Source organism: Volvox carteri, assembly GCF_000143455.1.
Source record: "Volvox carteri f. nagariensis unplaced genomic scaffold VOLCAscaffold_86, whole genome shotgun sequence".
NCBI classification, from domain to species: domain Eukaryota; kingdom Viridiplantae; phylum Chlorophyta; class Chlorophyceae; order Chlamydomonadales; family Volvocaceae; genus Volvox; species Volvox carteri.
The window spans coordinates 44,562-71,844 of NW_003307629.1; the positions used below are offsets into that span (position 1 = coordinate 44,562).

The 27,283-nt window shown below is 56.6% G+C and overlaps 2 protein-coding genes across 2 annotated transcripts; both read right to left on the reverse strand.

The window, feature by feature from the left end:
- Window positions 1-19,194, reverse strand: VOLCADRAFT_119865 (uncharacterized protein; the record flags this gene model as incomplete). The annotated part of the gene is made up of 23 exons (XM_002958116.1): window positions 1-524; window positions 909-1,218; window positions 1,678-1,890; window positions 2,197-3,575; window positions 4,041-4,441; window positions 4,989-5,092; window positions 8,478-8,516; window positions 9,627-9,781; window positions 10,061-10,223; window positions 10,783-10,953; window positions 11,297-11,440; window positions 11,602-11,688; window positions 11,876-12,088; window positions 12,544-12,651; window positions 13,270-13,425; window positions 13,749-13,927; window positions 14,209-14,300; window positions 14,540-14,642; window positions 14,880-15,000; window positions 15,559-15,624; window positions 15,939-16,028; window positions 16,439-16,766; window positions 19,112-19,194. Coding segments are annotated over 23 exons (5,229 nt in total), but the record flags the coding sequence as incomplete, so codon positions are not given.
- Window positions 18,970-27,270, reverse strand: VOLCADRAFT_107980 (uncharacterized protein; the record flags this gene model as incomplete). The annotated part of the gene is made up of 16 exons (XM_002958117.1): window positions 18,970-19,194; window positions 19,367-19,521; window positions 19,725-19,968; window positions 20,190-20,363; window positions 20,540-20,695; window positions 21,089-21,175; window positions 21,539-21,733; window positions 22,011-22,130; window positions 22,825-23,003; window positions 23,498-23,589; window positions 24,021-24,123; window positions 24,597-24,717; window positions 25,208-25,273; window positions 25,647-25,736; window positions 26,317-26,862; window positions 27,010-27,270. 16 exons carry the CDS (start codon window positions 27,268-27,270, stop codon window positions 19,108-19,110), a joined length of 2,676 nt encoding a protein of 891 aa, XP_002958163.1. The 3' UTR covers window positions 18,970-19,107.
- Window positions 27,271-27,283: the final 13 nt, after the last annotated feature.

The window sequence follows — 27,283 nt, forward strand, 5'->3', positions numbered from 1 at the left end:
CTAGGCCAGGGTGCCCTCGAACTTAGTGCACTTGGCGGCTGCGGCGGCGATGATGGTGGCAGCGGCCGCTGCCTGCGGTGCCGCCGCCGCCGCCGCAGCAGCAGCTGACGCTGAGGAGGCCTGTGACCCACTATCCGACGGCGATCCTCCTGTTGCAGCAGCCTGCTTGCGCAGTTGCTGCCGTACATCGTACTCGATGGCTTGCAGGCTTGCGCAAATCTGTGAGAAGGTTGGGCGCGCGCAAGGGTCGGCTTGCCAGCACAGCGCACACAGGGCCCGGAAGGACGCTGGCGCCGGCAGCACCGCCGTGGCAGCGGCAGCGTCGAGGGCAGCATTGGCGGCGGCGCTAGCGCTGCCGCCAACGCCGCCGTCGTTCGCGTCGCCGCCGTTGCCTTCTTCTCCCTCCGGCCACTGCGGTCGCAGGTTCCCCGCCGCCACACCTTGGACCACCTCCTCCGCGGTCATGCCAGTGTACGGCAGTCTGCTTGTTGCCATGTAGTACAGCGTCACTCCAAAGGCATAGACTGCAAATTAGAACACGGCATCGCACGCCAGGGCCGGCATGTGTGTGTTTCTGCTCACTTCCTTATCAAGCAGTCGGTAGCCGGCCCCATGCCGTTGCTGCTGCTGCAGCAGTAGCTTGAGGTGAGAGACACGGGCCCTATTCTACGAGCGTTCGGCCACGAGGTCATCGTAACCTGTCCTCCTCTACATAATCCTTAACATCAGAGGTGCCCTTCTAAGTACTGTAGTACAGTCCCAAACGTCAGTGTACGGTTCAAGATGAGGTTAATGTAACGCCTGTGCCTCGTACAACCCACACAACACTAAAACCCGCCAACACACGAACCCAACCCATAGGGGTGGCCACCTTCAGGAGCTAGAGCGTTTCCACGACCCCGACTCACCGTCACTAGGTTTCCCCACCACGCCGCGCAGCTGCTCGGGGGCCCAGAAGGGCAGCGCGGCCGCGTCCAAACCCGGCGAGTGGACTGCGCTGCCGTCGTGGCTCCATCTGATGCCGGTCGTACTAGCATTAGCAACGCAGGGCTGCCCAACGGCACCGGCACCTGCCGCCGCCGCCGCACCCGCCGCACCCGCCGCCGCCGACGAGACTTCCCCCGAGCCACCCTCCCAACGGATGCCAGCCGGCAGGGGGTTGAGCACCAAACTGCCGTAGTCGCCCAGACACACCCGCGCCAAGCTGAAATTGGAGACCTGAGGACGGCCAAAGAGCAGACACGCAAATACGGGAAAGGGTGTGAATGAAGGCTGCGCTGGTGTCTCAGCCCACGCGCCAACCTCGGGCGGCAGTGCGAGTGTGGGCTGATGTGCCGTTGGATCCTGAGGCTTACTGAACGACCTGACGGGAACCCGTGTGAGCCCGACAGAGAAACGGACAGACAGACGGACTCGTGGCGTACATGTTAAGGCTTGTGAGGCTGTCCCAACTGTGTGATGTCAGCTTCCTCCCATGTCGGTCATATGTTCGTTACCCCGCTACCACCGCTCATAACATCGCTTAGGGGCCTCGAGCAGGGGCCCCCTTCAGGGCCCGCATACCACCTCCAACTACAACCAAAATAAAACCAGTAACAACCGACTCACCATCTCCAACCATCAACCAACTCCAACCAACAAGCAGTAACTGGTAATACCAAACCACCACAAACAAACCTTGGCAATGAATCCCCTGCGGTCCAAGTTGGAGCTCTTGAGCAGCACGTTGTGGGGCCGCAGCGACCCGTGAACCACCCCGCGGATGTGCAGGTGCTGCAGCGCAAAGGCGAGCTCCAGAGACGTCCGCAGCAGCGCCCTCAGCGCCACTCGGCCATTCCAGACGCGGTTCGACTGGAAGAGCCCCCTCCCCACCGCCTTGTGCAGAGTGGACTGTTCCAGGACGTGGAAGGTAGCAGGTTGTAGGCTGTGATGGTTGTTGGTTGTGATGGTTGTAATGGTTGTGATGGTTGTGATGGTTGTGATGGTTGTGATGGGTTAGGGAGAAAATAGAAATGAGGGGGGGGGTAGAGAGTGTATCGGGGGGTAAACGCGTGGTCCCCTGAGGGAGCCTCCCTGGAGCCCTAAAGAGCGATAAAGTCCCTGAGTTACAAACCGAGCTTTGTAGCCCACATTACTATGATGCTCTACACTGGTGCAACAAACGATACAGTCAATGGTACAGTAAGTCAGTCATACCTTGTCCGCGTGTTCCATAATGATGGCAGTGAGGTACTCCCCCTCAGTCGCCGACACCAAGGCCGCCACGTGGGCGAGGCTCAATGCGTGGCGCAGGGAGCCGAACGGGTCGCCAAAGCCCTCGTACGAATTGAAGGACAGGCTGGCGGGGGGGCTGGCCGTGCCGCCGGGCGCCGCTGGCGCAGCAGTCACAAGAGTGCCCCCGGTCGCCGCCGGTGCTGTCGGCGGTGGAGCTGATGCAACGGCACCAGAGGCAGCGCCAGCAGAGGCTGCAGCGCTCGAGCTCGGGCTTGGAGCCAACTCCAGAGCCCCGGAGACAATATGCGCACTGTTTAAAGGCTTTACGACAGCACCGCTGCCCGCCGACAGGGCGCCCTGATGTGCCGTACCTGCCGTACTACCGCCATACGGGGGCGACGATGATGCGGTGCCGGCGGCGGTGGTCCGCTGGCGAGCTAGACCCTCTAGTGCCGCCGCCGCCACAGTTGCAGTAGTAGCAGCCGTAGCGAACGCAATCCTGTTGCTGCTGGAGGCGGTGGCAAGGTCCTCCGTGGTTTCAAAGCGCTGTTTCGTTGGGGCTTTCAAGACCCGTCTGCTTCCCGCATCGGCCCTTGCGGACGCATGCAGTTCGGGGTCGATGTGGAGGAGGGGCGGCAGCCCGCTCCTCCTCCTCAGGCTGGGGGCACCGGCTCTGCTGGCGGCGCCCGCGCTGCCGCTGGCTCCGCTGCCACCGCAGGAAGCACTGAAGAGATCCGAGACCTGCTCTTCGACGGTTGGGCGGTTACGTGCACGGTTGATGGCCTCAACCGGTTCGGTTGCCGCGGCGCCGGACGGTATCAACGAACCCGAAGCGGCGGGGCAAGACAAGTGATGCAGCGCCATCCCTGCCGCCGCAGCCGCTGCCTCCGGCGACATCGCAACAACTGTCGTTGCGACAACATCCGCCATCGGCGTGGCGATCCGTGTGGAGGAGCACGGAGCAGAGGCGGGGGATAGGATGCCACCGCCACCGTCACCACCGCAGCCGCCGCTGGCGACGGCGGGGGCTGTAGCGACTGCTGTTGCTCCAGCAGTGGCGACGGCGGGGGTTGTAGCAGTTGCTGTTACCCTGGCATCCTCTTGTGCAGTCGCATGAGACGTGTGCTGTCCTTGCTGCTGCTGCTGCTGCTGCTGCTGCAAAAGCGGTGGCGGAGCCTCCGCTGCCGCCCCCGCCGGCGCTGCTGCCGTGAGTCGGCAGCATCTGACGCTGTAGTGCTGCAGTACATTGGGGTGAGCTAGCGCCTTACCCACGAGCGCTTGCTTTATGATGTCGGAGCTGTGGGGGTGGAGGGACGCGCTCGAGGTGAACTTGACGGCCACACGCGCACCTCGCCACAGAGCTGCATGACAGTTGCAGCGGAAGAGGTTTAGAGGGGAGGATTAGTAATAATGACACAGACAGGTCCAGGCTCGGGTCCAGTCTATGGGCCTGTATGAGGCGCCCCTTGGTGCTGGTTGCGGAGTAGTGTCGTGACGACATGGACCTGTCGTCTGTACGGATATTCGCACGTGCAGACCGTAGCTGGAGCTCTGTGTGCGAACCCTGGAGACGAATCAGCGGCGCTGCGAGCAGTGAGGTTGCGGTCTTGAGGACATCTTCAGCGAGCGAAGCAAACTGATAACTGAACATTGGAATGGCCTTTGCAACGCGCAGTTTACATTGGTAAACATCCGTCCACATCCCTCTCTTTTCCCCCCTCCCCTCCCCCCTCCCCTCCCGCCCCGCTCCCGCTCCCGCTTTCGCTCCCTGCCACAAGCAGCGTATCCCTCCCCCTTTTCTTTCCCGTTCGTTCCCGTCTGCTCACCCTGACAAGTGACAGAGTGCCGCCCAGTGCCCAGCAGGCGCAGTCCCGCCAGGTCTGAGGTGATGTCCTCGGAGTGGCACAGGCGGACCAGATGCTCGCAGGTAAGGTTGCGCAAGTCCGGCGCGTCCCCGGGGGCATCCAGGACGGGGTGCACAGGTGCGGGCTGGTGCTGGTGCTGGTGCTGTTGTTTTTGCTGGTGGTAATTGGAGGGTGTTAGCTGACCGGCAGGTGAGCGGGTACCGGCGGTGCCGGCACGGCTGTTCTGTAAGAGGAGCCCGTGGGACGCTGATGACCCATGGGTCTCCGGGTGGGAGCCGGTGGTGCTGGCAAAGGCATTGTCCAGCAGGTACTGCAAGGACGTGAGGTCAAGCCCCGCCGGGAGCAGATGGCCTTCCAGATGGCTGTAGTGGGCGGAGTTTGCGGAGGTGGGAAGATATGGGAAGGGTGCGGGGAGGGGAAAGGTGGTTGGTAACGGTGTGTGTGGGTTGGAGACGTTGGAGCTTGTTGTACAGCCAGAAGCAGAAGAAAACGTGAGAACACGGAAGCCCCAAGCGATAGATGTTCCCTCCTTCGTGCGGATGTGGGAGGTGCTAGCGCACTGGAGATGTAATTGCTCTATGCCCGTCGTGAATGCAATAAATCCATTGCAGAAAACATCATCAGAATCAGTACCGTCGTGGAATTAATTTCTTGGTTCGATTTCCTTGGACCATCTACCGCGAAAGGATGCAGGTAGGGATGCCGGGTTCTGGTGGGCTAGTGCAGCACTTTGCCGGAAGGTGCTCCGCTATTCCACTAACAAGGCTAGGGTAGTAGGTGCGAAGATGAGAATTAGTTGCTCGTTGTGGGACGGCTACGACGAATGCTTGGGACACAGGGACGGTCAAAGGATACGTTGCTTGAGCACTTTGGGCACGGAAGGCACGTTGCGTTGCGGAAAAGGCTTACTCGTTGGCCAAGGGATTGCTTCTGGTGAGCCCATGGGGCGATTGTGGGATGCTCTTGTTGCTGCCATGAGAGGTTTGAAACATGATCAGGTCTCCTCTGAAGTCCTGCAAGATGAATTGGGGCAGCGCCGAATCCCAGAGAAGTCATTACGACGAAGACAGCATGCATAGCCTAATGCTACAATTTGCTGTGATTGGCACACCGTACACGTCGCTTTTCCACCAACTGAGGTGCGGAGCATGGGCAGGCCGCGGCTGGCTGCGATAGCCTCCCATCACGCGTAAGAGTTCTAAGTGACACGTATGTATCTTTATATAACTTTATCACTAGATTGGGAAAAGGATTTGCGATATCCAGCAGAGATTTCCACCGACGATCCCGCATGACTAAGCACCGTCCCTGTCATCCTCCTAACGTGAGGCAGCAATAACGCGCAGCTACGCATACCTTTTCATAGATGGTATGACATTTTGTAGCTCCTTCCTCGAAGGGCACAACAGGAGCGATGATGGCGGAGCGAAACGGCGAAAGGTAGACGTCTGGCTCCTGCTGTGATCCCGGGTTGACTTCACCTGGCTTAATTCCTTCCTGTAGTGTAGATATCGGCTCCGTGGCGTGAATTCTGGACGGTGAATGCTGCCGCAGCTCATTTCCGCTTGTGCTGTTATTTGACGGTCTACCGCGGCCAAAACAAGAGAAAAACTGCATTGTTATCATTAAAAGATGCTAATGTGCTATCTGAAATAAAGCATGGCATTGTATTGTGTCGGGGGTTTTGTGCTACAGTGCATGACTGAGCGCCGTACAGGCTCGTGGTCTGGGTTCAGATCGTCATGTTTTCTTCAGCTTGGTCATAATCTTCACCTACTTATTTAGGTTAATTAATGAGCCTTCTTCCGGTCAGAATGATTTCTACTAGGTAATCGCACCGAAACCAACGTGAACTGAAAGCTCCTATACCTCTCTGTTCCACACGTATTTTCTTTGCCATTGTAGATAAAGTATCTCTTGGAGGTTTTAAAGGAGTTCTTTTAGCCTGTGGTGGTTAAGCGACACGGTTCATTTTCGATCACTCAAAAGGGATCGTTGAACTCAAACAATTTTACTCATCATTATATACATAAGTAGCGGTGATCTGTATCGGAAGCAACTCTGCTGTTATATATAAGGGACCGATGGTGTGGTGGTGGCCTTGGGGCAACGGGAAAGCAGCGGAACATGAACCAGTCCGGGGCCCAGATGCCTTGGAACCCAGGTGCAGGTCTCGGCGGACGGCGCTAGCGAGCTGTAGGCTGGCCAACCAGGATAAGCCCGCGGAGTCGTGCAAGAACTTGGAGTTGGCAGTCGTCACGTGCCTATCAGAGGGGCTTTGCAAGCCCCAACACGATGAGCACCGGCGGTGCTACACGTCTGTCTACAAGATAGGCCAGTACAAAGGGCTAGCCCACTGCATTCCGTACGAAGAGGCCATGAAGGAATGCCTACGCAAACAGAAGTTATACCCAGTTTGAGGGGCTGAGTCGGTCGCCTATGGGACCATAGTAACCCTTACAGCTATGCTTGGGGTGTGTCTAGAGGACAGGTGCCTATTTGCAATTATGGTTGTGGGTTGAAGGGTGGCTGTCGGAGGGGAGGACATGGGAAGGAAGCATGAGAAAATGTGAAATAGGGATCTTCCCTGGTGTAAATCGCTGGTGCGCTGCGACAGGAGTCCTACATCGCAAGGACGAGCAATTGGCGGATATGACGGTGTTTGTTCTGGTAGTCGTGGCTGGGAGCTGTTGGTTACGGCATACGAGCAAATGTAATAACATGGTATGTCTCGGTGGAAGGAATTCTCGCTTCGTGCGCTGCTTGAGACCCGTACGGGGTCATTGTTCATTGGGCCGGTGTGCCCCTGCTGTATCTTCCATAGCTATCCAGTGGACATACGTGGTAAAGTGTGGCATCCAAGAACCATTGTAACCATCTAAAGACATCTGCGGCTTGTACTTGATACGGGGTGTATGCGGCCGCAGTGGACCGGTCCCGCTAGAACCGCTGTACTTTGGCTTGTACTACCGCTGTTCTCAAACTGCCATGAAGCCCTTTGATCCTGTTTTTCAACACTCACAGCTCCCGCAGGCCAGCTGTAGGCTGCAGGCGGCTCAATATGGGGATCGGGTGGGTGGTGGCCACTGTTGCTCATGCCAATCCGTCGCAGCCAGCCAGGCAGCCGATTGACCAAAGAGGCGAGAGACCTCACCACAATGTCAGCGAGGCCCCACAGCACACGGAGCCCTTCAGGCCCCCCATCCCTAGGGGACCTATCGCCCCCTACGCTTGCCTAAAAGTTTCCTCTCGTTCTCGACCCGCGAACATTCGCTCGCTCTTTACCGGCGCCGTCGCATTCCCACCTAGCGATGAGGTTCTGCAACTGATCACCACCTTCTCGAGCATAGGAGGACATGACACCACGCCACAAGAAACCTCACCGCTAAAGGGCCACTTCCCATAGACACTGTGCAGACTTGTGAACGCGCACGGGATCTATCTCCGCTTTACACACCGCCCCACCAGACATCCATCCCTGAGCAGGAACTCCCAAGTCTAGTCGATGGTCATACCACCACCCGTTGCATGTTGGTATGTAGATAAGCGGGAGGGAGAGTCAACTGCACGCGGAATGGTGTGGTCTCATATGCTTCATACGGTCGTAGTCCAGCTGGCTGACCCTGTAGCGGTACGAGCAGGGATAACACAAAGCAACTGCGTAAAACCCCTCCAAAAAGCCACACCTTGAGGCCAACCCATGTTATTCTCGCCCACTGTTATCTCCATGCCCCGACACAGTTCCCACTACATATGGGCCCCATGGAGGTCTGCAGTAACAGCAAAGGCGCACTCGACGCGACGCTCGTGTTCACCATTTGGTTGTTTTTGTGGTAATACCGATGGAAAGTCACCTCCACACATGTCCTGAAGAAAAAACATTAGTCAGCATCTAGCGCTTGAGCCGCCAGGTACGCAAGGTAGCCTAGATAGTTGAGGGAGGCACATGCAAGGCACATGATAAATATATGCACATGGCCCTGGACGCCCTGGTAACCGGCTCCTTCGGCAAATACGCAGACCTTCATGCCACCGTTGTTGTCATACCTGCCGTGCACAAATGCCTAGATGTATATAATACCGGTAAATCTATATCCCCTGTTCAACAGGAGTGAAAACATAAAATTATACATCTGTCACGCCTGCAATGCCCGTTGAATAAGTCCGAAATTTTTGGGTCAATGGTGTAAGGGTAAGGGATACAATAGCATGTACGGGACATCCCCGTCTTTCCTGCGCCATGCACGTCTGTCGGGGCTAGGACAACCACGCCCAGATATGCCTGAATGCCGCCCTGCAACTTCCAACCCTGCCAGCCTCACATCTTGTCGCCTTCCACATAACATAGTGCGCATATACATACATCCATATGGGCCGAAAGTACATCACAGTACGAACCTCCCTGGTATAGAGGTACCTCATATCATTATCGTGGGTCTGCGGGTGGGTGACAGGGTGGGCCGGTGGACGCTCAACAACTGAAGATCGCTCTTCACGCCTCAAGCCTACCCCACACCCCTCACCACAGTACCTGAACATTTACATATTTTAGTACTCAACCCAACAGGCAGGCGAGCCGCCAAACCACTGAAGCATAGGAACTAGAGCAAACATTGCGAACCCCACGAAGGACATTGAAGCTCCTGCGAAAGATGCAACATCAAATCCACTCGCATTCCACCCGCATATTCCCCACTGCCCTTGCCCTTCTTCCCACTCAGCCCGAACAAATGCAAGCCCCGCAGCGCCTGCCTACGACCCTTTCACCTGTTACCCCTCCTTCCCCACACCAGCATAACACGTATTAATAATAATAAAGACCCCTTCACACGCAGCCATGGTACCGGCCCCCTCACAGCGCCGACTCCGGTCCCACTGTCAGCGGCAAAGTTACTGTGGCGACAGTGCCACACCAGTAGTTCTAGCAGATGCAGATACCGCTACAGCGATTACATAAATCCTTGCGGCCCGACGGCGTCATCGAGTGACCCGTGGGTCACATAGGGTTCCGAGCTCCACAGCCGCATTACGGCCTCCTCCTCCAGCTGCTCCTCTTCTGTAACCTTCGGCTCCTCCTGGGCTTCTGACCCTTACGCCTGGGAGCCCGTGTTGGTGGTGGAGCGGCGCAAGGGCGCCGCCACGGGGTCGGGTGTGGCGGGCGCGATGGGCGCCTGTGAGCTGGCGGGGTCGGCACCGCCGCTTCCGCCCTTGGCCGACTGCCCCGTCTCCTGTGTGAATGGTGAAGTAAATAAATGCCCCATATGCAAATTTAGGGTTTATAACGGAAGGTTGTTGGCAAGGAAGCTCTTCACAATCAATCAGTACTTGCAAAGCGCCCGCGACCCTTGGTATGGTTTAGTTATACCGGGTCCCAGCCACAGCTGCATCCGTTCAGCGCGACGTTTCTTGCGTCATACTGCATGATCCTTTCAGGAGTTTGCCACAGGGCCGGGGCTCCATTAAGACATTGCGGCAACGATACTAACTCGGAGGAGCTCAACGTTCTCCGTCTCTTTACCGCGATGGTGCATGGCAGATTTCCCTTACCTGAATGCATGGCACCCAGCGCATCTCCACCCATATCCTGGCCCCATCTCCCTCCTCCAGCAGCAGGCCCCTCTCCAGCTGGTCAATGGTGCGGTCGGGCTGCTCAGGGTTGTATTCCTCCCACCGCCGCCGGTGCAGACCGAACTCGTGCCGACCTAAAGGACAGACGAGACGCCACGTGGACGGGACCAAGTGGCGTGTGTAAGAACGTAGCGGAGAAGGGGCCAGGCTAGGAGGGTATTCGGAGGGGATGCAGTGATATATCTTGAGACGTGCAAGGAAAAGCCAACGATAACAGCCACACGTCACAGAAATTCCCTGGCAACTCAACCCACCGATTCTCCATCTCCTAGGACCCCAAAAAATCGGCGTCCCCATCCCCGCTGCACACAGGGAAACACGGACGGCACATCCCCCCCTTTCCTCCTCCGCACCCGTCAGCGGGTTGAAGTCATTGGCCGTCACGATGTCGGATACGGCCACGTCCAGCCTCCCCAGGCATTCGTTGGAGGAGAGCATGGAGGACTCTAGCACCTTGATCTTGATCACGTCGGTCAGCTTGACGTGGTAGATGGCGTGCATGGCGCTGCTGTCCAGCTGAGGGGAGGAACGGGGATATGAAGGAACAGGGCTACGTTGGGTAGGTAAGAAAGTGCGAGACCGGGTTTGGACAGGGACTTGAGGGTCAGGACATCACACAGAGCAAGACTTGGGGGGGGAAGGTGACAGGGACAGCAACATCGAACCATGTCAAAAAGCATACAAAATGATACAGGTAACAAGACGTTTCCTCCCAACGAAGCGCCGTCGTCTTAAAACCCGTCTTGGTGACTTCCCCATACCAAGCCCTTATCTCCAACATAAACACTCGAACATAACCCCGAACAAATCCCACGCAACCCTTGTTTGGCGAGCTGGGACGTCGCTACGGCCCGTTTCCCCCTTCCTGAGACCCTGGCGACCCCCCCCCACACACAGTAACCCCGCACCCGGGGCCCGCGCACTGACTCCCATCGTCCCAGACGTACCCTTCATGCACTCCACATTACTCGCCACATGCGCCCCGTCGACAGCCATGTTCCCTTCCAGACACTCTACCTGTGGCCCCTCCCTCCCCACACACCCACACCCATAGCCCATCCCATCCAATACCCACCGTGTAGTCCAGCTCCACCGTCAGCCTAGCTCGCTTGTTGTTTCCCTTGACTGCATCACCCAGCGCCTCCAGGTATCTGGTCTTGCGCTCGGCCTCCTTGCGGCGACCCTCCCGGAGGTCCCGCTCGCGGGCGACGGTCAGCATGTCAATCTCCCGCTTCAGCATCAGGATCTGCAGGTGGGCCGATATTAATTACCGTATCACCGTGAGTGAGGAAGATCATGAGGTAAGGAAAGGTGACAAGCAAGGTGACGAACGGAGAGGGATGTTATCGGGCGGGGGGTTTAAAAAGCGCGTTAGCGTTGACTACCGGTTGCGCGCGAGGGCGCTGCGACTGCGGAGCTACCCATGTGGGGCCGCCTGTGTCGAAGTGCTGTCGAGGAAGCTGCTGCACCCCAGACCATAGCTGCCAAACACGATAGGCTGGACACCCTCTCCCCTCACCCGTCCCATATACCCTCCCTTCACGCACGCATACTGGCATGTATACAAATCCCCGCCCCGCTATACTCACATGTCCTCGTTTCGTCCACGTCTTCTGAGTGCTCCTCCATGGCTTGGAGCCCTTGGCGCTGCTGGTGATACGCACAAAGGCTGACACCTGGTCACCCGCCACTGCCAGACCCCACACCTTGAGAAGACGCACCGTCACAATACCCTGCGCATGGGGAGGTAATTATATGCAAAGGACACGAAGGAAGTGAGGGGAAATCACATGCAAGGAACCAGGAATGAACTGGTAAGTGGATGGGGTTTCTGGTGAGGAAAAAGAAGATGGCTACTAAGTGTCTGTGTCCGCGTACGCCCGTACATACATACCGTCATCGCATTCTCCACATCGTACTTCGTGAACTTCTCAAATGGCCAGTACGTCATTGCGAGCGACACTTTTCCCTGACCCTTGCCCTGCGGGGCCCAAGGTGGCAGCGGGTAACGGGGGGATGAGGTCACATGCGGGAGGATGGGCAGCGGATGGCAAAAGCGAGATGGCAGGCGCGGCGTTCTAGAATGCGGGAAGGAGAACACACACCACCATATGTCCCGTATACAGACACATACACGCGGTGATATACACAAGGCACCACCCACTCACCGGACCCCCCGGGCTGCCCCACTCTCCGCGCCCCACAGGTGCCGTCAGTCCGGGGGCATATCCCCGTTGGCACACATCCGCCAGCTTGATCAGCGACCTGCCCATCAGCTGCCGGCCATTCACCACCTGGGAAACTTGGCCCGTCAGCAGCTTGGTGGGGCGGAGCCGGTCAACGTCAAATAATTCCAAGCGCAGCAGCTGGTTCTTGGGCTCCTGCGGCGTTACAAGAGGTGATGTGGGAGCGCTGGGTTAGAGGGGGGAGGCTGACATTGTCCGTTGGGGAGGGGTGTGTGTGTGTGTGTGTGTGCGTTCGTGGAGAATTTTGAGGGAGAGTAGATGTTGACGCTGAGTTTAGGGGGCTGGTGCGGGGAGGGGGAGAAGGACAGCAACCGGCGGCTGATAAACAGGCATAGCGCACATGATGGTGCAAGCATGTGAAGGTAAATTTACATCTTTGAAGGTACCTTCCCTGCTGACTCCTCCTACAGCGGTGTGTTATCATACTGTTGTGTTTGTCAGCCAGCCAGGACAGCCACACCCACGAATCTACGCACACACCTGCACACCCAGTGAGGCCCGCACCCCCCACGCACCCAGTTGGCAGCTACCTGGCCAATACGCCCCACTCCCACAGCCCCGAGTGTGTCCGGTGTCCCGGTGTCCCCCACCTGGATGAGCAAGTAGATGCATTCCCTCCAAGCGACGGACTCGCCCAGGTGCTCCTTCACCTTGCCGTCGTTGTCAAGCTCGGGCTTGGCGCGACGGATGCTCGTCGCCTGTATGGTAGGACAAGCCATTACCCACAAGGGGAAGTAGGAGGTCAAGGTCGTGAACCGTACGGTTTAGCAAATACAAGGCAAACGCAAACGATACCACACGCAGATCTGCAGATGGAGCAGAAGGAAGCCAGGATGACGCGACTCCCTCCAAATATGCTTACGCATCTCTGTCCATTTTCCACTGTCTCATAACAGCCATACCCGTATTAACCTGAACCAACGCAAAAGTAAGATGCCAATCGCGGCGCTCCTTACAACCTCCGCACATCTCTAGACAGTGTACTCTCCGGTTGGTGAGGCATTCCTCATTCGCCATTCTCGACAACTCGCCGGCTGCTGCAACTTTCATGCAGCCCAGTGATGAACCCCCCAACATACACGTGTCGATCATAACCGCAATCGTTTCTTCATTACGTTGCTCATCTATGCTCATCAAGGTGGGCAAAAAGATTGTGAGGCTCTCGGCTGGCTCCTCCGCATTCATCGTGTTCGCTCAACTATCCTCAGCCCATTAAACCCATCCGCGCGTTCTTCTTCAGTAGTGCGGCCTACACTACAACGCAGCCAGTCCTCTGCCCTCTCTACCAACACTCCCCCATACACACGCACACGCACCTCATAGTGCTCCGAGTCCGTGGTAAGCTCCACCAACACATCGTTGGTGCCCCAGCTGTCAGGCCGCAGCTCACTGGCACTGTTCACATACACCCGCAAGACGCCCTGGTGCCGCCGCATCAGCTTCTGAATCTCCACCTTGTCCTGCTCAGTCGCCTGATATACACAACACAACATAGCAGGTGCAAGGGGGAAATGGAGGTAACAGACTAGTGTTTGTGGTGGGCACGGCCACGTGTTTTCACATTCGCCGCGAGCTGAGAGGCCGCGTGCGCTGCAGGGCAACAAAGTACACAGTCCAGCAACAGCCCGGCCCTCCCATAATTTAAACGACTGGCCAGGGCTGGTGATGTTCCCTTCCAAGGCCTACCCAGCTGGTGCTGCCACGCGGTCAACCTATCGACCATAATTTGACCACCGCGGTGACGTGGCCGTCGCGTACACATCACACACATGTATATATGTCGTATACCCGTTACCTGCAACACAGGCACCACCAGTCTCTGTGGCCACACCAGCATCTTGGTGATCATGTCCCGCAGGAAAAAATTGATGACGGGGGTCACTGCGGCCGGGACCATCGAGCCCCCCAGCGCCTTCCCAAAGTCCAGTCGGTACTTGATAAGCGGCGGCTTGGGAACCGTGGCCATCAGGGCGACTGTGGGAGGGCGAGGGGATGGGACGGAGGACGGAAAGGACACAAGCGTAGCAGCGGGGTGCGGGATAAGCTTGACTCAAGGAAACCCCTACGAACTATAACAAAGCCCCCAGACGCCATCTGTTTGCAGGGTCTCTTTATGAAGTTTGTCGGCGTGCTGTGGATGGGTGGTTAGGGCAGGCAGCAGCCTAGGTGCCGAGTTGGTGCGCGGGGTGGCAGGGCGGAGCCCCGTATGCAGGTCAGACCCTTCCTGACCCGTGTATCCCTCCCCCCCCACTCACCGAACCCGGGTATGCGGGACACCAGCGGATTGAGCACCACCCGCACTCGAGCCACGAAGCTGATGTCCATCACGCGGGGGCAAAGCTTTTGACTTCACGTGTCAGTACCACGGTAGGGATGAGGAGGTATGAGGGGGCATCAGGAGCAAGGAGCAAAGGGTCAATGGCCGGGTGAGTGTGCATGGGCAGGGCAGAGCTGTGCCGAATACGGGGTTATTTGGATTCTCGCAAGGACAAACTCAACAAACAGGAAAGAGAACCCTGAGGACTGCACGTTAATCGGCGATGTTCCGTTTGTGCATTTCATAACCAGCCTGGCCCGCTAACTCACCCTCCCGGCACCTCAATTGCCAAAGTGATGTTGGGGTCACCACACCACTTGACAGACAGCTCCATAACAAGGCTCTCTTTGTCATCGGGACTGACCCAGATGGCTGCAGACCGGGACAGTGCAGGGCAGGGCAGGAACAGACCAGGGCAGCACAAGCGGGGTCAAGAGCATGGAGCGCACTGCAAGGAGCAAAGTTAAGGCAGGTAAGCCGAAACATGGAACGGTGGACGAACGACACGAAGACGGATAAGTAGACGGACAGATACACAGACGGGAAAACAGAGGACGGGGCGGGCCTTGTGCTATGCCCATTCCTAGAACGAGCCCATACTGGACTCACATTCTACCCGAAAGGGCGCATCACCAAAAGTAAGGTGTTTGAATCCGATGCTCTTGACGATGCCGCCCAGACCAGCAGGCAGTGTCTTCAGCACCCCCGGCATCGTCTTGGCCGTGATCTCCTGCAATCCCAGACACAGTACACCGCCGCCATCACGAGCACGAGCAACGGTCAAAACAGTATCCCTAAGCGCAAAACGACCCGCCAAATGCATCAGAACGAAGCGGAGATGTACGCCCAGAAGCTTGGCAGATTGCACGCCGTCGCTTTTCGGTGTGTGCGGTTCCTGTGCTTCCATGCGCCCATGCCATTCTGAAGTATACGCACACACACAAATCAATTATACACATAATCGCAACCCATCCGTCGCCAAACATCCTCCCTCTTTCCTCCATACCACCAGCCTCGATACGTCCTGCTCAGGCCCCTAATCTCTCATCTCACGTCATCTGTCTCGTAATACCTTACCATCAACCGTTCTTATGCCTCCAGCTACAACCTATACGCCCTCGCAACTCAGCCCAACCCATGGCTTATGGTTTCGGGCCTGTCACGCACCTCCCAGCCCAGGCCCAGCGCCAACGCGAAACCCACTCCCGGGCTGAAATCTCAAAATCGCGGATTCTTCCTTCGCTTTACCCTGCTTGCTTTCTTCACCCCCATTTCTCTTTCCCCTCACCTTAATCATGTTGCAAACCCCCTTATCCACGTATGGCCAGACCTCCCCGATGAGGCTGTTTAGCCACTGCAGTCACACAAGATGGGCGGAATGGGCGGCCGGATAGGTTCTATGGTTCTGGCGCACAGGTGCTTTGCAAGCCCAATCAGGAAGTGTGGTTCGTGCATTCCATGAGAACTAATGACGAGGTCGAAGCGCCTTCACCGTGAGAGCAGCGAGCATGAGGGAATGGCTAAGAGCTGTGGCAGTATTAGAACCATGCCGCGCGACAAGCAACCAACCGAAATCACACCCTCCCGCCAAATGTGCTGCACACCATTTCGCCCTCTCTCGGTCTCTCTTCAGCCTTAACCATGAAACACAGGCTTCCCAGATCCCACCTCGAGCTTCTCGGCCTGCGACATGTTGACCCAGGAGGGTAGTCCGCCGGCTACCGTGTACAAGCCCTTGAGCCCCAGGTTCACCGACAGCTGCACTCAGGATTTAGACAAGAGGGTCGAGACAGTAATGGTGGTGAATAAGTGTTGATGTTGGTGGAAAAACGAAGGAATGCACCGTGGCCAGAGAAAATATGACATGCAAGGGGAAATGCATTACATATACGCTGCAAAAAGGTGTCGATAGAAAGCCGTGCTCATGGTGGAAGAAAGCCGTGCTCATGGTGTGGTCGCAAATGGGGTCAACTGAGAAGGGTTTCCCAAGGTAACGGACGGTGAGTGGGATGGGAAGGGTGAGAAGAAGCCAATAAGAGAGGGGAGGCAAAGCCCGGCTTCTCGACCAGTCAACCGTCCAGCCAGGCGCCAGAGCTCCGAAGGAGAGCGCTTAACCCCCACCTACTGCCCTGCTGCCCGCAGCCCTCGAGGACTCCGCAAGCGCTCACCAGCTCATTCGCTTCCGCTTTCGATTTCCTGTTGTAATAGAAGATGAAGCTGAGACCGAGGCCGACGAGCAGACCCCACAGCAGGCTGTAGACCAGGCGGAAGACGGACGGCATGAAAATGGGCAAAAGCAGGAGCTGGACGCCCAATAATGCGAAAAAGATCACTGTGACTATGTGATCCACGGTCAAAGTGATCGGCGGACCAGGTTTATTTAGGAAAGCTGTCGTCAAGGACTTCAACGTGCTGCGAGCTTCCTTGCCGGCCTCCACGTAGGCTTGTCCTGCTTGCTTAGCCGCATCTACAGCTACCTTGGGCAGGGTCTGTAAGCTGGGGGACTCCGTCGACACCGGGATGGCGGGCGAGCCAGCCTCTGGGCTCTCCTGCTCAGCGTTTTTAATTCCTACAGTTGAACCAGCTGCTTCTGCATTTGACGCATGTGATGACTCTGCTTCAGCTGCCTCCTCTCCAGTCGTGGCTGGCTGAGCAGTTACCTCGGATACAGGCGTCGGGATGCCTGACCTGTCCACTGTTATCGGTGGAGACAACGGAACTGTGCTAGGTGTTGCAGCTGTTGCTGGTGGAGCCGCGGCCGTCGGCGTCATCACCTCCGTAATCTCACTCGCTAGAGCTTGTTGTGCCGAAATATGGCCTACTGACACCTCAACAGAATGACGAACGAACTCGCCCTGTTTATCGGGTGGGTTGGGAATAACCAGAGGAGAGCTTGCTGGCTCTAGCTGAAAAGCCGCGACAGCGTTCGACCCTGCAGAAGTATGCTGGGAACTCCCAGCCTCATCGGCATGACCAATAGACTTATGTACCGACACTGCAAAAGCTGTGTCCTTTTCAACAACGATGCCATCCGTCGTCATTCGCGCTTCGGTAGCAACCACTTCTGCTCCGGAAGCTGCCATAATTGTGATTGAAAAGATAGAGAGCGGAAAATATAGAAATTCTTAAGACATTTTGATGTGTACAGTAGAGCCGTCAGATGCAACCCAACTGTTAAGCCACAGGGCTTCCGGAGCAAAAGCGAATCCCCAAAAGATAACGATACAAGCAATATTTACGCTAAAACCTAATATACACCTCGTGTTAGGACCCAGCAGAAAAGCGAAGAACAACGCATGATGGCCGTACAGAGGCGACGTACGGTAAAACTTGAGAGGACAAAACTGTTTTGCCGGCTACACGACATACATGTCAAAGGAGTGTCTTCTCGATGCGAAAAAGCAACGATGGATGCGCGCGACACTTGGTTTACCTTCGTTCCTTGGCCGTGCAGGCGTTAGTAACGCCGTGAACTCCCCTTTGAGACCTTGCAAAGTGGCCATACCCCGACGATTCGAACCAGCAATCGACATGTACCACAAGGTGCTTCCCCAAATTCAGCCGTGCGTTGCTTTGCCGTCGTGACCTTTCGTTATCAGGAAACACGTCAACGGTGCACGCCTTACCCCCCAACACCTCCCATGCCGTAATCCCAAGGAAGAAGCTAAAGACGCTGCGATCCAAGTTCTTTTCCGCCGACGTTAAATAGACTTTAGCTCCTTCACCGTGTAAAAATTCGAGGATGCGTTCGCGTGGTAATTTCTTCCTCGAACATTGTGAGGAGGTCCAGTTACAAGTAGCAGTACACAAGGGACGCAAGGCACGAGGCCCAGTCCGGGGCACACAGCACATGCTAAATGGCACACGTAGTAGCGTAATAACATGGCTTGGTGAGGCGTACGCAACACCGGCAGCCACCGTCCGTAGACACAGCAGGACAGCGATTCAGCTTGCACACGGGAAGCTCTTCCTATCCTTTTGAGTGTTTCCGTCTGAGCTTATTAGCCAACACGGCTACTTACAAAACGTCAGGGGAAGTACGGAGCCGGCTCCGAAGGTTGCAGTCCATGCGGGTGCAGTTGCAGACGATGCACACCCACGACTTCGCAAACGGTATTTTTTCCACGACGACACAACACAAATAACGTGGGCACACACAGTTATGGTACCACAGCACCCTCCGTCCTCCGCCTGCTCCTCATTGCCTTGCCAAACACAATTGCATAATTGAATATATATACAGCTGAGCATTCCTATATATATAATCGAGTATCCATAACAGCAACTCTCACATACCTTATGGGCAAACAACACCCTAACTCCAACCACCTCAAGATAAGTTCTCACGCATATATAACTGCGGTCGTGCAGCCGTGTACGCCACCGTGATCTCTCTCTCTCTACCGTTGGCTATAACGGCGTTCCGCAAGCTTTGAGTTCCTCAGGGGGCAGCCCAACATGGGCGCACACTGAGAAAACTCGCAGATAATAATACGTCAACAGGCACAGGATCTCCTCCTTCTCCTCACAATTGTTATTTCCCCATCGCCACTTACATTGTGCCCAAGTTTGGGCTTGCCACAATCAACATGGGAGGGCGTGCAGGACTATTGGGCCTGTGATTTAGCCCAAACCAAAACAGAAGGATGAGTGACGCGTCGACATCAGGTCCTAGCCGGCTTGCCGTACACCCTGCATCATGGCCCGCCGGTCAAGCCCAAGCAATGCAAGCCAGTCAGTCCTGCCCAGGCCGTGCAGGACAGTCCTGCCGGCCATCATGCTTGTCTGCCCTGCGTCTTCTTCTGGGGCCTTCTCTGCCCTGGCAAGGCCTCTAAGCTCACTTGGCCTGCCCCGCCGCCGCTCCGGGCTTCAATACATTAACGAAGGCGGACCTGTCCTCCTCGGTCAGGTCCTGTGGGGCAGCCTGTGTGCGCAAATACAGGCAGGAAGGAGAGGGACTGGAGTTGCGGAGAGGGAACGGAGGACAGCGCCCCGAGTCCCCGACGGTAGGGATGCCAGGCCATGAACTGCAGCCAAGACCGTGTCGGGCCTGGCTTGCCTTGCCTGGCCAAGCCAACGAAGCCCAACGCACTTACCTCAACGCAGGGCACCCACCGTGCCACCAACCACACGCGGCCGGTAGCGCTGCCCGACAGAGGCAACCCCCACTCGCTCTCCGGAGGCGCTACCCCCGGCGATTCCGGGTCAAAGTTCTGACATTTCTGTATGTACAGCCCGTACTCCTTCTTGCCTGCGAAGCGGCACGGGGGCGAATACGCGAGGAAGGCAGAATTGACGTCTTGTGGGGGTCTAAGACACGAACAGCTCATGCGCGCCTCCTCTGAGCGCGTTTCAAAGTATGAGGAGGTCCATAGGATCACATGCCATTCCGCTGCCCTTTTCCATCCTTCTCATCCCCCTCTCCCCTCCTGACACTCAAGCCCCGCCTCTCACCAGACAGCGGGTTGAGGCAGTAGCTGTTCTTAATGCGTGACACCGGCACCTCCACCACGCCAATCGTCTCCGCGGTGCGCTTGACGCGGCCCTCCTGCACTACCTTGATGTGCACCGTGTTCTCTCCACAGTCCTGGAGGCTCTTGCTCTCGCCGTCGCCGCCCTCTCCCGCTTCATCATCGCTGCTCTCATCCTCCAGTCGCTCCTTAACGCCGTAAAACGAGCAGAACGCCTGAGTTTCCATCTGAGTGGAATGGGAATGGAAGGCGAAGGAGAATTGAAAGCCTGCTCATACAATTATCGTCCGCCCGCATGAATTTGTCGATAGGTCGACCAATCAACGAGGAGGAAGAACGATGGACTGAGGTTAGGAAAAGGAAGCCGCCGACAGGGAAGGATGGGTAAGAAAGTTGCCGTATCACGCACAAAACTAAAATCTTAAAAACTCCCCAAAAGTGTCCCTACCGAGTAATCTAGCGTCACGCTTCTGGTCTTGTTCTTCTCCGCCGCCGTGTCGATTTCCTCCTGGAGCGCCCGCATCTGCACCGCCTTAGCCTCCGCCGCCGCCGTGTCACCCTCCCGCAGGTCCCGCTCCCGGGCTAGCTCCAGCCGCCGCATCTGACCCTTCAGCCCAGCCACCTGCGGGTCAAGGGTGGACAGGTTGGACCATGTGCTCGTATGTGCTGTGAATCGTGCTTTCCCCGCAACTGAGAGGAGCCCACTGCATCCCTGTCGATGTTTTCGTCAGAAATATTTTACCAAGGTACATTCCATCTCTCCATCCCTCACCTCCCCACACCAACCCCTGGCCTTACATGCCCCGCCAGCGTCCATGTCCTCTTGGCCGTCTTCCACGAGGGGTGCCCCGCCTTCTTTTGGGATGTCAGATTGAAGGATGCGTACGCGGTCACGTTGTTGTTGACACCCGGGGTGAGGCCCCCAATGGCCAGTAGGCGAACCGTAAGGATGCCCTGCAAAGGCAGTGCGATACAATACGATATACTAGGACTTTTTACAGAGAAGAACAGGAAAGCCCGGAGATGACCCGAAGCGCGGGGGTGTGCTTATGCGGTGGAAAGGGAAAAAAACGGTAAGTGTGAAAACACGAAAAAAAGGCCCAAGCCGCGAGAAGTAACGGTGAAAGCAGGCAAGGCAATCCCAGGGCCGGGGCTCTGGGCTGGGCTGGGCTGGGCTGGTCTAGGCTCAGAACATTGAAGATTTTGCATCGGGGATCTTACTTCGCAGCACGTGAAAGGAAACATCCACGACCCGACTTCCATCCGCCTTCCCTCCTCCCTGTCCTTGCATAAATCCAACTAACCTCAAACCCCCCAACCTTTTCCAACCCTGCCACAATCTCTTACTTTTCTAGCCCCCAGGACTTGCTCCTGGGTGAAGTCCTCGCAGGGGAAGTACCACATGTGCAGCAGGACCGTGCCCGCGCCCTTGCCCTGCGGTGCGCAGAATGGCGGCGGTTAAGGCAGCAGCAGCCCCATGCCAGGCGGCGAGGCGAGAAGCGAAGCGAGATGAGGGCGTCCATGAGGTTGGGAAAATTGAGGAGCGTGCAGGTGGAGCATCCCCCAGTGTAGCGTTCCAGTTGGAACCGAGGCAACTTAAGGAATTCAATTGCCGCGCTTTTTCCACATGCCCCTAGCAGTCGCTGACATCTGTCGTCCTTTGCAAAGCCTTACAACTCTTTTTTCAACACAAACATAACACATAAGTGCACGCGAGCGCGCACCGCACACGTAAAGCACACTGTCACATACGCGTATACAGTCGCGTATATGTGCGCCCTGGCGAATGCAACGCACCGGGCCGCCTGGACTTCCCCAGTCGTTCTCCCCAAGCTGCGCCCTCACGGACACATGCTCTTTCGAGCCCTGCATGGCCTCCTTGCAGACAGGGTTTAGCTTGACCAGCGCGCGGCCGATCCGCCTGCGGCCATCCCGACCTCGCCCATCCGCCACATCAAACGCCTCTAACCGTAACACCTGGCTCTCTGGCTCCTGCGGGTATAACAGGGTGCAAGCGCGTGTGCAGACCTATATGCACAGAATGCAAACAAAGCGACTGCCGACAAGCGAAATATCAGATGCTAAAGGACGAAGGCTTGGCGTCCTGTGCTTGACAAAAACACACGAGTATCGCGCATGTGTGAGCTATGCGGCATGCGTACTATGTTTCCTCTACCTGAGTTCAGCCTGTGCTCTTCTCCCTGCCTCAAGCACTCTTAGCCTCCTCGCCTCCATACCCACCCCCCAGACCACCCCCTCTACGACGTACCAGCACCAGCAGGTACGTGAAGTGTTCCCAGGTGACGATCTCCGTGTTGGCTAGGCGCTCCAACTTGCGGTCTGCATCCTCCCACTCCTTGGGGGACACCGCCGCGCAAGGAGGTGTGGACTACAGGGCCCAGGGGGAAGGAGGTATGGGTGGGCAGGGGCGCAGGGGAGGCTAGGAACGGCTTTTGACGAGGTGGGGAGCGGGAAGGCGGGAAGCGAGGGCAGGAGGTCCAAGGAAAACGTAAATGGACAACTCCGGGTCCATACGAACAACCCTGAGTTTCTGGGCAACTGGGTGGTTGGGTTGGTGGATGCTCCTCCTACCTCGAAGCGCTCGCTGTCAGTTGTCAGTTGTACGATGGCGTTTTCGGTTGGGCCCAGGCCCTTGAGCTTCTTGCCCCGCATCACGCAAACCCGCACCATGCCGCGAACCCGGAGCATCAGCTTCTGAACCTCTGCACTGTCCGCCGGAGTTTCCTGCAATACAGCACCAGCATTAACACCGGCAGCAGCAGCAGCAGCAGCAAACGTCCGAACTTTAGCAAAAAAAACACATCACGCCTTCATCCTGCTTTCTGTCTCTATGCCATGCGAACATGCGCCACGCGCAGGTCCTTGACGGGGTGTATGCTTTGAAGTGACAGGAGGGGCTTACATTGGTATCAAATGCGCGGTATCGAATCACACGGACATACACAAAAAAATGATGACCAGCCGTCACTACACCTACAATATCGGCAATCCATATTCATTATTTGGTACCCACCTGCCCCTCATTTGGGCCCCACCCCAAAGCTCCTTTCCACCCCTTATACCTGCAGAATGGGCAACACTATGCGGTTGGGCCACACCAGCATCCGGTCCAGCGTGCCCTTGATGAAGTAGTCGATGACGGGGGTGACCAGCTTGGGCAGCATGGAGCCCCCCAGCGCCTTCCCAAAGTCCAGTCGGTACTTGATAAGCGGCGGCTTGGGAACCGTGGCCATCAGGGCGACTGTGGGAGGGGGAGGGGACGGTAGAGTTGCAAGGGGATAGTGGGATGCAAAAAGAAAACGAACCCACGTGTTGCCCGTAACGCGAACACGAATGCTCGGGACGTGGTTGGGACCCAGGAAATTGATTGAGATTCGGTGAAGGGGCAAGCACAACAAGTACGGTATGAAGGAAGCCGAACGTGCTTGGGTGGTGCTAAGAACCGCAGGAACTCACACCGGGCCCTCGCCTGCCTCATTGTACAGTGAACCCCACCTACATATCGGGCCGCGAGCCGCTCATAGGATCTAGCTTGGGCCTAATAAGCTCCCAGCTTGAGGCAATATGTAGGGAGTTGATCACTATTGGACGCCACGTGTTCTTTTCCTAAAGGCCCTCGCACTCCAGGAAGGTTGACTGACGGACCTACGGGTCACACCTCGCCTTTCCTCCTGCTCGTCTACCCACTACCTCGCCACCCTTGCAGCGCAGCATCAGAGCACACTTAAATCTCACCGAATCCGGGCAGACGCGGCACCAGTGGCCGCAGCAGCACGCGCACAGTGACCGCGAAAGTGATGTCCAGCATGCGAGGACACAGCTTCTGACTGCAAACGGAGAAATTGGGGGATGCCGGGAGAATGTATGCAGCTAACGCCAAAGAACCAACTGCCTGGGTCCAAGATGCCCAAAGGGACGGAAAGGAGAGAAGGGGACAGGATCCCAGCTGGCGCTTATGGAAATATCACCTGATGCAGCATGCGCAGCTGTGAAGAAGGCTGTACCAGACTGCTGTACACCCTTGAACATCCAGTCAAGATACAGTGGCTTGTTTGAACTAGCCTTCTCCGCCCCATTTCTAGCTCCCTCCTACCCCTTCTCACCCCCCTATTCCTCCTATGGGGTCAAGTACAAGCCTGCTTTTGGTGGCAAAGTTCCGTCTAGTTACGTCGTGCTACAGTACGAGTAGCACCTCAAAGGTTCCGTGCTACACACAAGGAACCGAAAGATGACTACACAAAGCACATGCACAACTCACCCTGCCGGCACCTCAATCGCCAAAGTGATGTTGGGGTCACCACACCACTTGACAGACAGCTCCAGAACCAGCCCGTCGTCTGCTTCCTTGTGAACATGGATGCCTGCAGCAGCAGGGTGCTTCCGTTTGTTAGCTGCCGGGCGAGCAAGGCAAGCTACCACTACTCGGCACAATGCATTGGGACCAAGCTGCCCATACCCAACCACAGCCCCGGCACCCGGAAGCCGAGGGATGCGACCTGCCGATCCCCATTGAAGCCACCTCATGAAAAGCTTCCCAACTTTCCGTACAAGAGGGAGGTTTAAGGAAGTGCAATGAACTGGGAAACAGCCAAAGCGGTCACAGCGATGGTGATGGAAATGGTGATTTATGTATTTATGAAGTGCGTGGATGGACGATGGTGAAGCCGCTGCCAAAAGCCAAGAAAAAGTGCAAAGATGTTTGGATTTAAGAGTAAGGAAATATTACAGAGTCGGGTCTGTGTGGTCACAGCAGCTGGGAACTTGGGAACGCGGACAACGCGCCTGCGTTGCCCCAAACAGCACCAACCCAGCACGCCAGCCGAAACCAACTCACCCTCCACCCTGAATGGCACGGCCCCGAACGTGAGATGCTTGAAGCCCACACTCTTGACCTGTGACGATAGCACTGGCGGCAAAGACTGCAGAATGCCGGGCATCATCTGGGCTGTGATGTCCTGTACGGCGATCGGGAGCGTGACATTGCGCGCGGGGACGTTAAGGGGCGTGCGGGGACGTGGTGGGACGCGGTGATGGGCGAGTAGCATAAAGACTCTTTGATCTGTACCCTAGGACCAGTCTCGAGCTCAGGCTCGCGATCTTCACAAGCAGTGGGCTTCCCTGAATCCCTAACCCGTCCTCGGTCCACAATCAATCCCGGGACAGGCTCAACTCCTATTTCGTGTTATCCTTCAGCGCTTACCTATGAGCCCAAAGCCACACAGCGAGGCGCTTGAAAGACACGATGTCGTATGGAGTTTTACGCATAACGGAAATTATGGGGAAGGACGCCGAGAGGGAGGGTCCCCAGGTCCTCTTTCACATTCGAACAACCCATAGCTTTGGGGATTTCCTTATGCTGGCTTGTCTTCTGGGCCTTGTATGCCTGCTTTGCTAAACAGTGTACCCCTCATGCACATTCCCACCGTTCCCGCTCCGACCTCACACCTTGACCATGTTGCAAACCGCCTTGTCCACAAACGGCCACACCTCCACCACCAGTGCATTTAACCACTGCAGGCCAGCGGAGGACCCCGTTGCAAGAAAGACCGGAGGGGGAGAATGGGCCGAAAGGACCAAGGCATCAAAGATCGCTGCTAAGTGGAGGGCACCCACGATACATACGTGACTCAATGCATCCATTCGAGTGCAGACACTCTCTGACTCTCGCACATGCTTTCTCTCTAATATGAATGAAGTGAACAATGATTCAGGATGTTACTTTCAAATTCGACTATTCCAGCAGCCTCAAGGGAAATCGGAGAGGACGGCCCCCGCAGTGGTGGCACAAAACAATTTCCGTCCGTGACCCGCCCTGGTGCCATCTCTTCATCGCACGCGCACATGCCCCCAAAGCCAAATTAACATCGGCCCCCTGTCAACGCACCTCCATTTTTTCCGTGTTTGATACGCTGCAGAGGGCCGGCACGCCTGCGGCAACCAATTGGATTCCCTTGAGACCCAGATTGGTGGACAACTGCGTGCGGCCGGGCAGATGGGCGGGGAGATGGGCGGCAAGCTTGAAGAGCAGCAATTGGGTTCATAGGCGAAAAACAGAGCCTGACCCAATTTGAAAATAAGCGCGGCAGAGAGGGTAGCCTGCAGTGGGGCCAGCTGACGCAGCAGATGCAACCGATAGGGCGGAAAGGAGTCCAGTGCCGCAGCGAACTCGGGTGAACAGAGTAGGTTCAGTTGAGGAGTGAGGAGGTATAGAATGGCGCAGCGCAGCGCAGAGGGGCAGGGCAGGAGACCGGTGGCGGGAGGTGGAATATCTGTGTGACCCAGATCGTTTGGCAAGGACGGCTCCACCTGAGCGCCACCTGGTCAAGGCTCTGACTTTCATAAACCCGGAACCGGTGCCTGTGAGTCATGCCATTCCCAGCCGCTCTCTCTTCCCCGTGCAGATAACCCCCCTTGGCACCCAGGGGCAATTTACCGCCCTCTCGTTATTTCCCACCCTCGCAAACCTAAAGGCATTCCTTTCCACCAATAAAGCCTGCCCTTCTGATCAAGTATGCCTTTCGACAGGTCTTCTCTCCTAAGTTTTCCGTTCCTACCAGCTCGTTGACTTCCGCCTTCTTTTTCTTGTTGTGGAAGAAGAGGAAGCTTAAGCCGAGCCCTACCAGCAAGCCCCACAATAAGCTGTACAGCAGTCGAAAGGTGGAGGGCAGGAAGATGGGCAGGATGAGCAGCTGCAGGCCGGCCACCAGAAAGATTGCCGCCGTCGCAATTTGATCGACGGTCAACGTCACCGGCGGGCCCTCCTTCTCGCGGAGGCTGAGCAGGTCCTTGAGTGTTAGCTGGGCCTGTTTTCCCGCTTCCATGTAGTCCTGGCCAGCCTGTTTTGCTGCCTCTGCCGCAAACTTTTGCAGCTCGTCGAGGACAGCGTTTTCAGCGGTCCCAGCAGCCATGGCGGGCGAGTCGCCAGCTGCAGCTGTAACGACCATCGGTGCTTTCGCCGTCTCAGGATCGGCATGTATTTCTGACTCAATATCATGCTTTGGAGTTGGTCCCACAGATGCCACTTCGGGAGCCGTATTCACCAAAGGCGTGAGCAAAGACCTCGAAGGCTTTCTTATATTCTCGTTCAGCCTCTCCTGGTCCTCTCGGATTGGCGGAGGAGCAGTAGAAGGTTCAGATTGAACCTGAGCTGGCCCTTGCGTTTCTCCACCTTCGTGAGTGATTGTTGCCGTCGCCGATACCTTTTCGGCAAGCTTCCCCAAAGATCCCACTTCTGTTACTTCGCTTACGACTTTACTGCTAACTTTGCTCATGTGGCCCTCCGCAACCGGTTGATTGATTGGTGTTGCTGGGTGCTCCGAGGAATGCAAGCTACGCCGTTCCACAAAGTCCGTATTATCCCGAGGACGGTCAAAGACGGATTCATGCGCCACTGGTAGCGTAGATACAGCTGCTGCTGTCGTGAGGTCCAAGGCGACGTTAACGGCAGCCGAAGCCTCTGACGAGTTCCGCGCCACTTGCGATGGCATCTCGGGCTTTGAAACTGTCATTACTGCCCGACAT